This window comes from Hemicordylus capensis, chromosome 5 (assembly GCF_027244095.1).
Source record: "Hemicordylus capensis ecotype Gifberg chromosome 5, rHemCap1.1.pri, whole genome shotgun sequence".
Taxonomy (NCBI): domain Eukaryota; kingdom Metazoa; phylum Chordata; class Lepidosauria; order Squamata; family Cordylidae; genus Hemicordylus; species Hemicordylus capensis.
In genome coordinates this window covers 208,490,222-208,503,469 of record NC_069661.1, presented here as the reverse complement: position 1 = coordinate 208,503,469, position 13,248 = coordinate 208,490,222, and the positions used below count along the sequence as shown (strand labels likewise).

Genomic DNA, 13,248 nt, shown 5'->3' with positions numbered 1-13,248 from the left:
GTGTTTGGCTGGTTTGGTGGCAGGGGGGATTTACCTTTAAGGAGCAGAGAGGGTGCCCATCCCCCCTGCTGCATTTCCCCTGTCAGCACTGTCGCCAAAACCAATGCTGTGGGGTTGCTGTGTACCTCCTTGCAGCCCCGTTCAGCATCGTACCAGAAGTGGCCAGTGTGTGTGCGAACATCATGGAGGTACGCAGCAGCCCCACAGCACCGGTTTTGGCAACAGCGCTGGCGGGGGAAACGTGGATGGGAGGATGGGCACCCTCCCTGCTCCGTAAAGGTAATGCCCCCTGTGCTGCTGATCTGGCCAAACGCCGGACCTCTGAACCAGTTTGGCGGTCTGTAAAAGACTGCTGAACCAGTTAGTGCACATGCCTAATGGACTCATCATTCATAGAAGAGGTCCCTTCTAAGGAAGCATTTCCCTCTTTCTCAGAATGATGTCCTCCTTCCCTGAGACCTTCATTCTCCCAGACAGAGGACCCATCAACCTGGGAGTGGGATGCCTATATCCATTTCCTGAAGGTCTCATCTATGTACCTATCTGACTTTCTGAGCTTCTCCAGATCCACCACCTTGGTTTCGGAGGAACAAACCTGTTTGCTGAGAGCCAGGTTCCTTGCACCGAGCACACACCTATGACTTCTGCCCATCGAGCAATAGTCATACATGCAATGCTCTGTACAATACAATGGGAAATGCCCCCTCCCCTGATGGCTTTCTGTCTTCATGACTGGTTTTGTTGGCTGTTTAGAGTAGTTGGAGATTATTTGAAAGTTAGGACTTAGCTGTAGTTGTAAGCTATTCAACAGTTTAAACTTGCTTTCCTGAGAATATGAAAGGGGGGTAGTACTTACCGTCCCTTCCCGCTGGGCTCCTTGTGATCATGGGACCTCCTTTCAAGCTCCTCCACACACTTCCCTACTTAACTCCATGAAAAGCTTCTATGACCCTGTTTGCTAAGCCCTGTTCGCTAAATTCCCTGGCCATTGCCTCTTATATAGAGAACAGGTGCCAAACTGAACAGGAATTTGGATCAGCAGGAATGTGGCACATTCCACCAAGTGTGAGTTACCTCAGCCCTAGCTGGCTCCTCCCAATGTCTCTCTCCAGGCAAGAGAGAGAAACCCAAAAACTGAAAGCCACACAGCCCCCCAAAGAAGCCCTTGCAAAAGCAAGCCTTGGCAGAAAACAAACACAGGCACACATACTGGGACTTCTCTCTTAAAGAGATATCAGCCCCTCAAACTCTCCCCCTCCTTCTGTCTGTTTGTTTCAATTAAAGAGTTGGTTTTTTCGGGGGCAGAAAAGCTAACTGACCTTCTCAAGTCTGCTCTTCCTCCTCCAGAGTCAGGCGAAGTTTTCTACTTTGGATGGGCACTAATCTTGCCTTATTGGCCTCAGGGAAACCCATATTGCGTAGTCTTGTGTACAATGCCAAAACTAAGCAGAACTATAATGGGCAAGATGTTTTGGCTTTTGCCTTCTTCAGCCACTTAGATGTTATAGGCAAGGTACAGTGATTGCAATAACAACTTGTTTTTTCAGTGGTCTCTGCCACTGTTTCCTCTGAGTTGTGCATGCACGCACAAACCCCCAGGCCTCCGCGCAGCAGTTTCTGGTGGGCGCACAGTCTCTGCTGCTCCCACCATCACCGCCCAATTGCCTGGCACTGCATTTCTCCCTCTCCCTGACTGGGCTGCCCCCCTCCCCCCCTGGGTTCCTCCTCTAGTTCCGGCTGCAGATCTCACGAGATTTCGAGATCTGCAGACAGAGCCAGAGGAGGAGAGCGGGAGGAGGACGGGAAGCTCCTCAGTGGGCCTGCTGAGGAGGACAGGGTGGAGGATGGGATGTGGTGGCAGTGGCTCCCTCCAGCAACGCAACAATTTTGCTGTTGCCCAGCTCTCCAAAGCCCAGCACAGCCCCACAATAGCACAAAGAAGGGGAAAGAGAGCTACTATTTCTTTCGTTGTGCTTAATATGCTGCTCAACATCTCCCTTTGGGCTTTGCCACTGATTCCATTTTAATTGCCCAACCCTGACATCCCAATAATAACATACATCCTCTGGGCGGGGGGGGGGCATACTCTTTGTTTAAAGGAGCTGTGGTTGCCACAAGCACATGCTGGGCCTTTTCCTCTTGGCACTTCAGTAATGACAGCAAAGGAATTGCATTTCTTCCAGCCCCCTTCCTTCCCCCGGCCCAGCCAATAATGGCCTGTGAAGCCTACTCTAAGCATTTTGGCTGCCACTCTGTTCTGAATCAGTTGCAGCAGGAAGAGATGCTGGTGATGGGTGCAAGGGCTCCCTTTTCAGTTTATGAGGTGTGTTTGCACTTTCTCTGTTGATGTTGGCTTGCCTGCTGCATTCCAACTTAGAAGAGGCTGCAGTTCAACAAACAAGAGAAGTACATATAGAAACAACAGGATGGGAGGGCACTACAGAAATGTTTCTATTTATATATGTATATACATTACACATGCAATCACTGTTCCCTCTAAGCCCAAAAATTGTGTGTGTGTGTATGAATGAGAGAGAGTGTGTGTGTTATGTGCGCACGCTGCCTTGATACTGCAACCCAGAACAAAACTCTTTCCACTCACTGATGATAAAAATTAGAGGGAACACTGGTCTCTGCGCATCACATAGCTGGCCTTCATCTGGAGAGTGAAAGTCCAATTGGGAGTTTGCAGGCTTCCTATTCCCTCTCTTGAGTGGTAGCCCCTCCCCCCTTATCTCCTCATTTTTTCCTCGTCCACCAAGGGTTCTGCATCTCAGGCCAGCAGTTGGAGGTTCTCTTTTCTCTTGTTCCTGCCAAAAACAAACAGTAATTACAAACTTCTCTCCTTTCTTTTCTCTGCATACTTGTTTCCACTGTTTTTTCTTGGTATACTTTCTACCTATCACATTTTGTCTTTTGTTTTTTTGCCCTAGTTCTCCTCCCCACCCCTGCTTCACCCTGTCCCTCTCCTCAGGGACGGGGCTTCACATCCCTCTGTGGTTTATGGCCACAGGGACGACCTTCAAACACTGCATGAACTGTCAGGCGAAGTCCCCTACTTCAGACAGGCACCAACTTTGCCTTATTTGCTTTGGGGAAGCCCTTATAATGTAGTCTTGTGTGCATTGCAAAAAGGTGACTCAACAAGTGTGCCACCTAGGCTTTCCATACTGTGGGCTGTGCTTTGGGAGTGCACCCTGCTTCACCCGACCTCTATGGATGCTGTTGACTGACAGCTACTTGGACCAACTTGCCCATATTCATTCATTCATTCATTCATTCATTCATTCGATTTATATACCGCCCTTCCAGAAATGGCTCAGGGCGATTTTAGGTTCCGAATATCCTTGTGAGCAGAGCTAGTCCCAGCTGTGGCCATGCAGCTCTGGCACCTCCGGTTGAGCCCCTGTGCCAAGCTCCCTGGGACTGGCATTTCCTTTGGCTCTGTGGGCAGCTGCTGCCCCCGCTGTGACTCCTATTATGGACGCTGCTCTCCTAGACCAAAACATAAAGATCTGCTCCCTGATCAGATGGGGTTTTTTAAAAGAAGAGGAAGAAGGCAACTCCTTTTCTGTCACCTAACACAATGTCTGCAGCTGGCTCTGCAGCTCCATCGTAGGGACTCAGCCTCCCGCGCCTAGGAAGAAGACACACAAGTCTATGCACCTTGCCTCACTACTGAGTCTTCGTGCACTGGTACTGTTTCCTGGTCTCATTTCCTGCTTCCTGCCACTCCCAACATGGTGGCCCTACTGGAGCTGTTCCCTGATGCACTCCCTGCCTCTCCTGCTCAACCCCACCAGGACCCAACAGACTTGGAACCATCTCACCCCCACTCCCTTTGGGGGAAGACAGACACTCCAAAGGAGGAATGCTGTGCTCCCTGTTGGACTCCATGTGGCCACACAGGCAACCAGGTAATGTGACATCCTGACACCTGTCCACCCGCTTGCCCAATTCCTCTGATCTCTTGGATACTGCAAAAAATACAAACCATCAAGACACATTGCATACTGATAACTCCATGGTGGCTTTATTGCCATTTGTTTCCTCACCTTCTGTTAAGGAAGGAACTTCTGATGACTGCCTTTCCACCCGCCTCTCCCGACTCAGCATCGAGGAATGTTGCTCCATCCAGATGTTGTCTTCCTGTGTCTAACAAAATAGAGGATCCTTCCAGCTGGTTGGCGGATTTGCTGAATGTCCTGTTGGCTTGCAGGAAACCTTTAAATGCCATACCTCGTACAAATGGGCAGATATTCCTACGAGGAATGTCTGTCCATTCCTACGAGGCAAAATGGAAGTGCTTTGCCCTATTTGTCCAGACCCATTACTTCACTAAACTGTACTTGGCTCCTCAGCCTCTTATCCTTTCTTATCTGCTAGATTTGAAGAAGTCTGACCTTTCTATGACATCCAAAAGAGTTCATTTAGCTGCCATCGTAGCTCATCACACAGCGCCCAATGGCCCCTCCTTGTTCTCTCTCCCGGAAGTCAAATGGTTCATTAAAGGTCTGGCCTATTTGGAACCAGACTCCCCTGCTATTTCCCTACCTTGGGATCTCACTTTGGTCCTTACCAGTCTGATGAGGAAACCGTTTGAACATATGGCCACCTGTGACCTCTGCTTGCTGACCTTTAAGACTGTATTCCTAGTAGCTATTGCTTTGGCATGGTAGGAGGGAGAACTGCAAACACTCTGCTGCAATACTCCTTACCTACACTTCCACCCAGACAAGGTGACCTTGTGTCCTGACATCACCTTTCTCCATAAAGTTGTTTCCTCTTTTCATCAATCTCAATTGTTATCCTTACCTGTTTTCTTTCCTAACCTGTCCACTGCTGAGGAGTGGTGCTGACACTCACTTGACTTACGCAGAGCTTTGGCCTTTTATATGGATAGGACCTCACACTGCAGAGTGTCACCCTCTCTTTTCATTACTTATGGACAACCTAACATGCCTCATCTCAGTCCATCTCAAGCTGGATCGTCCACACTATAAAGCTTGCTTACCAAGTGGCTGGGGTCAATCCCCCATCACCAGTTCAGGCACATTGCACTTGTGCACTTGCTACCTCTACAGGCTTCGACAGAGGCCTTTCCTTGGAAGTGGTTTGCCAGGTTGCCACGTGGGCCACTCCTACCTCCTTTATTAGGCACTGTTTACTAGATGTCAAAGCCAGGAGCAAGTCTACCTTCAGACGCACAATTCTGCAATCCATCTTCTCCTGATTCTCTGCCTCCTGGTCTTGAGTGTTTCTGCTACCCTGCTTCCAATGATGAAGCTTGTGATGCACCCAGCTATGTATATGGGCACAGACCACCCAGAAGAACATCAGATCGCTTACCTGTAACTGGGGTTCTTCTGGTGGTCATCTGCCCATTCACACAACCCATCCTCACCACTGCAGAGCTTATCTCCTGCGGTGGACTCCACAACTGGGAAGAGGGAAGAGGAAACTTGCTAACTTCCAACTGGACCTTCACTTTCCAGTTGAAGCCATCTGTGTGAATGGGCAGAAGAACCTCAGAAGAACCTCAGTTACAGATAAGCAACCTTATGTTACTGTAGGTACCATACCTTGCCTCTAACATCAGAGCAGCTGAAGAAGATGGAAGCTAAAACATCTTGCCCTTTATTGTTCTATTTCATCAATCAACAATACATTTATACTATTCTTTTTTATTAATAGCAACCTTCTTGGGTCCAGATATTACTAGCACAGAGTTTTGTTTGTAGCTGTACAAATTGTCTTTATATCTATTTGCAGTAGAAATCTTGGTTCTTGTACCTCCATTTGTCTGTTGCTTTTAACAGCATAGTTAATTTTGGCCAAAATGAATTTAAAATAAATATTTGAACATAAGTTAACTGTAAAGCAGTTTCTAACAGAATGCAAAAGATTTTGTGATATTTTAGCTGGTCCAAATAAAAGTGCTCCCCTACTTGGAATTTCGATTCATTTTCCATATGCACCAACATAGCAGCACAGTGACACAAAATCTTTTGCATTCTGTTAGCCCTGGAAGAGAAACTTCCCTTGGTTCCAAAGAATGCTTCCCAACCAGTCTTAAGAAAGCTTTTGCCCCATGATTTTCATTGGGACTGTGGTGCAGCAGGAAAAGGTGAGATAGCCTCAGGGGCGTAGCAAGGTTGGAGTGGGCCCAGAGACAAGATTTTAAAATGGGCCCCCCCTCACGGAAGCTCCGCTCATGAAGTAAAGAAATCTTAAATGAGGCTGAATAGTGGTAACAAAAAGCATCTATCTATCTATCTCCTATGTGCCATAATAGAACATCATCCTAAATTTTTTTTTTTTAAGTTTTGTAAATTGTGGACGATGCAAGTCATTTAATGCTACTAGAGAAAGACATGCTGTTCTGGTTGCTCCAGGTCTTAACACTCACATCAATTTTGGAGGATGAATACAACTGATGGAAGCCCAGGTGGGTGTGCGGCTGGGGGAGTCAGTCATGTGACTTGCCTCTGGGGGGCCCCCCAAGGCAGTGGGCCCCCAGACAACTGTCTCCCCTTGCCCTATTATAGTTACGCCCCTGGATAGCCTGTTCTCACATACCGTGGTCCCAAACCTGATTGACCCTCTTGCAGCAGTTATTTAACTTGTTGACAAGCAGACACACAAGGCCAAACTACACACTTTTTCATAAAGTATGGTTTAACTGCTTCATTTTATTTGCATTAAGAAAAGGCTCTGTGAAGTGAATGATTTGAACTTTATTGAATTAGCTTGATTGGTCAAATTTCAATATTTTTAATATTGGCAATTAGGGGTGTGCAGAACCACTTCAAATCAAACTGGGTTAAATTCTAACTGGCCCATTTCCATTGGTTCAAACTTGAACTGGCCTGGCCTCAAAAAGCGATATGGACTGGTTTGACCTGATTTGAGGGCTATATTCAAGGGTCATGCAAATGGCTCGCTCAGTCAGTCGGGCTCTCCCTTCACGCTCTTTACTTCTCCCTCAGCTGTAGGACAGCCCTACCCCCAGAAGAAGCGGCTCTCCTCTGCTATTTCCCTCCCCCCCACCAACTCCTTGTAGTGATAGAAGAAAATGAGATGAGGGGAGGAGGAGGAAGGGAAAAGAGAAGAGGAGGGGCTAAAAAAGAGAGAGCGTACATGGTGAGGTAAAACAAAGTGATTCAGTGAGCTAAATTAGGGGGGGGGGAGGGCTGAGAGAAGGAGGCTTTGCTACCGCCTCCCTCCCTGAGTGCCCGCACACCTGCTGGCAGCCCTCATCCCCGCCACACAACAGCACTTTAAAAAAAGTTTTTTAAAAAAGATTTGACTTGCCCGGCGGGCATGGGGCAGTGGTGGGGCTCTGAGGAGGCCCCCCAGAACATTTTGAGGCCCCCCAGAAGACAGGAGGCCATAGACCAAATCCCCATGGTCCATGGTTAAGTGCGCCTCTGCATGGATCCTCTGCCAGGGTCTTACTTGGCCAACCTCTGATGACCTTGATGAAAGTGCATCTTTTCTTTGAACACAAACTTGATGGCAATTATTTATTACAACTTTAAGAGCTGAATTCTCTATTATTCTATGTAGAATTGCCTTCGACTCTATAGATGATAAAGTAGATGGCAGGCCATCAGGATTTGAACTGGCTTCTTGCAGTTCAAGATCACTTCAGTTCAAGATCATAAAAGTCTATTTTATGTATGTATGTATGTATGTATGTATGTATGTAGGGGCTGGGCCTTACGTAAATCAGAGATTGCCTCCTTTGATTACGTCTCATTGAATCTTTATGGTAATTTGTACAATTTGATGCTCAGTCTGTATGAAGTATGGATGTGTGTGGGGTGCTTAGATGGGCATTCAGGGCTTTTTCCAAAGCTCTCAAAGGATCAAATATATTTAGAGCTGAATACAGTAAGCTGGGTAAGGTGGTTTAATATTAAGGTGTGGTAGAGAATTTCATTCCAGATAATTAGTGAACTTTGCTCTTTCAGTAATGATCTAAGTGATAGATTAGTATTAGGCAGTGATTATTAGGCAGTGATCAAAAAGGAAATTCTAATAAATAGATTCATGAGCGTTACTCTTTTTCTTAAGCTCAAATATATATCATGCTGTATCTTGCAATATTAGACTCCTGCCATTTCAGAAACTTCTAGCATTACTACACTTCCCTTACTTACTGTCATATAATGGATTAATACTACAATTAACTATTACAATTAAGCTTTCTTATAGAGTTTTATTTACTTCTAATTTCAGCTCAGATATTTCTGTATGTAGTTGATAGTTTGGCTTATGGCAACATGATGATTAACTCCTTTTGGACTTTGGCATTTCTAAAATTGATGTTTCACTGAGAGAGTTCAGTGCATTTTCTCACTAATCTATTCTTGTATTGATGCACAAATATAATAAGGTGACCTGTTGAGACTTCAGGTACTAACTGTTACAGCCTGGATGAGCAATTGTCTCTTACTATTTGTTTGTTCTGAACCACCAGTGTATTGTCCACAATAAAAGCAGTATTCCATCAAAAGTATCTTTGGATGATGTAACTGTACAGAAAACTCAGTAAGCTCCCTTGTGCTTCCTTTCAAAAGGAAGCTAATGAGAGAGCTTCATTGTTGGACACAGTTAACACAGTTTTTATTCAGCGCACGTTAAAGCTTTATTTGTTTGACAAATGGCAATGTGTTTTAAAAAACTGGTCTGTTAAACAATAGTAGGGTCTGTAAACTTCATAAATTTCCTTCACTTCTGAAAGTTTACCAATTTTCAATAGCAAACATTAACTCAACAGCTGATATAAATATTAACTTAAAACATTCAAATTCACCTGTGATTAAAAACATTATTTCCTGGATCGTGGTTGCTATGTTGATATGGGACACATTCTTTCACAAGAAAACATTGCAAGAAAGTATTAAATTGTTTTCCTTTTAGCAGTACCTTGGCCATTACTCTTAGGCTAGATTTGTTCTTGCAGCACAAGAAAGCTAATTAGTATCTTACATTGTTTGCTCCTTTGAGATCAAATGCTCCTAAACTTCTGGGGTATTTTTTCTTGGCAAATTTAGATTTTCTCTCACTCCTGATAAATGTAAAATGTAGGAGATCTCTTAACAGCAAAGCTAGTCTTCTGAATATAGTACTATTAGTGCTGGATTGAGGGTAATATTGCTTTTGTGCTTTTAAAAAAAGAACTCCCCCCTCCCCCTGCTAGCTTGGAAAAGGCTTAGAGTCATCTCCATTATCTTTACTATTGTGTTGCTTGTTGCCTAAGAATATAAAAGTAGCTGTGTTGGATATGACTAGTAGTTTATCCACTCCAGTACAGGGATGTGTGTACCGTCTCGAGGTCAAGCCGCTTTGCCATCGAACCGGGCTGGCTTGAAGGTTTGCCATCGGACTGGGCCCAGTTTGGCTCAACCTCGGGCATGCAAATAGCCCCACCTGGCCATGTAAATAGCGCATGAACATGCACAGTGGCCTTCAAAAAGACTGCTGTGAGTTGGGAGAGGGCTGGAAACGCCTGAAAACTGGCCATACCAGCCCAGAAAAGACCAGGGGAGGCCGCTGGGGGAGGAGGAAGTTTCAGAGACTCTTGTCATGGCCACGGCAGCACCTCCCAAAGGTGGCAGAATGGCCTGGGCCCAGTGGTAAGTTAAATTTTTTTTTAAAATGTTTTGAACCCTGGACTGGCTCAAATTCAAGCTGAGCTGGGGGTGGTGGTTCTGGGGTGTGTAAAACTGAACATAGCCAGTTCAGTTCGAGTCTGGTCTGGACTCGAACCGAACTGGGCAAACGGGTTTTGTGCACACCCCTACTCCAGTATCTTATACTGACAGTGACAAGCTGTGAGTCCTTGGAAACCTTAGTATAGAAGACAAAACTTCCAGTGTTACATTTTCTTATTCATGTTTTGAAATTATATACAGGAAGTAGTCAGAAAATGATTACAATCACATATTTGTAATATGAAAATATTCAGGCCTGGGAGCAGTTGGTACTAGAAAAGTTTCCAGACATGTATCATAGATATGTGTCTAAACATTTCCATATTACAAATGTTTGTGTCTGTGACCCTTTTCTGACAATTTCCCTAAAAGCTTTATCAAAGCATGACTAATAATTATAAGAATTCTGAACAGTCATCCATGAAATCATTCCCTATTATTTTATTCTAGTCTTTGACAGTTGAGGTGTGCCCTAAGTTTCTGACACTAGCCAATGATATTTCTGTTCCCCATGAATATGATTTTGTTATACTGACAGCATTCAGCCATTATGTAAATATTTTCTTTACCTTATTTTAAACTTGAGGTATAGTAATCTCTGTCTTCCTACTTTAGTAATTCCAATTTCATTCTTAATCTTTAAATACACCATTTTAAAAATTATATATGGTTAATTTTTATAAACTTTTGCTACTGAGGTATATGATATCAAGTTAATAATGGATAATTTCCCAATGAGTTTAGCTTTGGTTCATGAGCAGATTTTGTTAAATTTCTCCACTGTACTTGAATACGTTTTCCAGGATCATTTCAGGTTTACGTTTCAATACTGATTCTTAGGGAACGCTACTATTAATATATCTCTGGGTTAGGCAATTGTAATCTTCTCTTTAAACTTGCTTACAGTTCTTGTGATCAGGTTCAGTCACCTTAATAATTTATTGTATGAAACTGTGTCAAGTGTTTTAGTGAAATCTTAATAAATTAAATAAATTGCATTTTCCCTATCTAGAAAATGTATTATCATTGTCCATTTCCATCTGATATAAAATGTAGGGTTGGACCAAGGACAGACTGAGGATTTTGTTGGTACAGCGTCCAGAACTAACTTCCTGCTAGGAGCAAGTTGCCTCAAAGTTCTTACAGAATAAGAAAGTACACACAAGCCAAAGAACTTTGCTGACTCTTGGAATTAAAGCCAGCAGGAAAGGGAATAGACAATAGTCAGTGGAAAGTCATCAGGAACCAATTGTGGCAACAAGAAACAAAGCCAGAATTAAGTGATGGTTTGGTCAGGGTCACTCCCTTACCTGCTCCTCTACAGAGTACCCTGGAGGGAGAAGCTGGGCCCAAACTGGGCCCCCAGCCTCCCCTAACCAAGTCTCTGTGATACACACCAGGTCAGCCCCTTCATCCCTGATCAAGTCATGGATTACTTAAGATTTGTTTTGGACTGACCTGGCGTTACAAAGGAGCAAGGCAAGGTTCTGTGGGTTGTTGGCACTACCCCCCAAGGTCAAAGAGCTGGCAGGGCAGCTGGAAGGGGAAACAGCTATTAAGTTTCTGATTTCCCTTCCCCTGCAACGGCCTGCTGACCTACCAACGTAACTTCTTCTATTTGACTTTGAATTGAATCACCCCTTTTAGTGCTGATTTGATTCTAATTCAAATCACTTGAATTGGCCAGAGTTGAGTCAAATCAATTCAAATTTGAATTGATTTGCACATCCCCTAACAGGATATTGTTTGTAAGAAGTCAGGCTTAGGCAAGGTGTGTGGTGCCTGAGGCAGTGTGGCAAGGGACTGCCTTGCTCCATCCAGCACTGTGTAGAGTGCACTGTGTGCCACTCTTTCCTTCCACATAGTATGCAGAGCACATTGCTAGCCACATTTTCCTCCCATCTCACCTGCTCTTCCCCTTCCCACTCCCAGCAATGAGCAGAGCATGCCCCTAGCCACTCTTCCTGCCTTGACCTCAGATCTGGTGATACTCTTCCCTTTCTCCCCATAGTATGTACTCCCTCCCTTGTACTGGTAGCATGGTAGCAGTGCTGCTGCCGTTCCTCATCCTCCCTCTCCCTGACTTTTCAAAAGTCAGAGGGAGGAGAAAGAAGTGGGATGAAGTGTAGATGAAATTACATGCTACTTTCTTCCACACTTCCTTTTGCCTAGTGGGAGAAGAATGTAGGGTAGTGGTAATTGGTGTACACTACTACACTGTCTGATGCAGACATAGAGGGAAACTGTCTGTGAATGGAATCCAAGCCCATTGTAGCTGGTAAAAATACTTAGACAGGGCTACTCCCTGTTAGGAGTTAGGAGGTTAGGAGTGATGAACTGATGTTAGCTTGTCATTGAGAGAATAAGGAGTATCAGTTGTATTAAATCTTTTCAAACTCTGCTCAAAAATCTAAAGCATTTAGAGATTCACTAGCCAGTTAGTCCTGTGTTCCTGTTTTCCTTTCTTCATAAATACTTATGTCTGGTTACTTGATTCATTAGTTTATTTCATTTTAATATTTAAACAGTTTTTAAAAATTGGCTTGCTGCTTTAAACCATAATGGTACAACAAAGTATTTTGCTTTATTTTTAGCATCTGGCGAGGACCAAATATAAACTGTACGGATAGTTCGGGGTATACCGCTTTACACCATGCAGCTTTGAATGGTCACAAGTAAGTTCTGTATGCCTATTGATGTTATGCTGGTATTACTTAATTATACTATGTTTATGCTGGTACTAACCATACTTACCTTGAAGGCATACCTGCATTTTTATATGTGCACAAAAATGGTAGTAAAATGTCTTATTTAAAGCACTTATGCCCTCTCATCTGCTGCAGAAGCCAGATCTATTTTCATGTACATGTACTATTTTCATGTACTTTGTTATGGTGGGCTGGGATTTATTTATTTTAAAAATGTATCTCCCACCTTCCTTTTGCACAAAAAATCAAGGTGGCTAAGAGAGGTGGGGGGGCAGTCAAATCAATCATAAAACTATCAGTGATAAAACAAAATACTAAAATCAACATTGCACAATATAGTAGCAGTAGTCAACAAAATCTCCTATCAGCAGTAGCAAGTTTTCCTAAACAACAGAAATGTGATGGTTTAAACTGGAATATAATCTAATTTACAGAAAAACAGTGGCACAGATTTTCAGATAGGACCAAATTACAGTATATGCTACATATGAGATTCATAACTGGATCTTTTCCATACATATATCCTCTTAGTATAAGATTAACAGCCTCTGAGTAACTGTATGCCTCACTTTCTCAGCAAGATGTAGATCTTCAAAGTCCAGATCTTCAGTATTGTCTAGGAGGTGTAGTAAAGACTACACCTAGTGAAGACTTTGTTAGATGTATTTTCTCAACTAATCTGTTGGTGGTACGAGTCCACAGAGACAGGGCATGATCATTTCTATGAATAAATAGGAAAATACTACATTTTCAGGCAGAGAGTAAAATTCACAGAAAATTTAAGCCTGAAACTGACTGCAGAGTTCTATTCTTCAGGT

The 13,248-nt window shown here is 43.8% G+C and overlaps 1 protein-coding gene across 8 annotated transcripts in view; it reads left to right on the top strand.

Annotated features, from left to right (window-relative positions):
* The window catches only part of ANKS1B (ankyrin repeat and sterile alpha motif domain containing 1B), a 595,071-nt gene that overhangs the window by 22,251 nt on the left and 559,572 nt on the right, over nt 1–13,248 (top strand). For all 8 annotated transcript variants that reach the window (XR_008307633.1, XM_053251588.1, XM_053251587.1 and 5 more), the window contains exon 2: nt 12,317–12,397. Coding sequence is in view for 7 of the 8 variants with exons in the window: in XM_053251588.1 (XP_053107563.1) it covers nt 12,317–12,397 (81 nt within the window). In the remaining variant the exon portion in view is untranslated. The remainder of the gene's footprint in view (nt 1–12,316; nt 12,398–13,248) is intronic.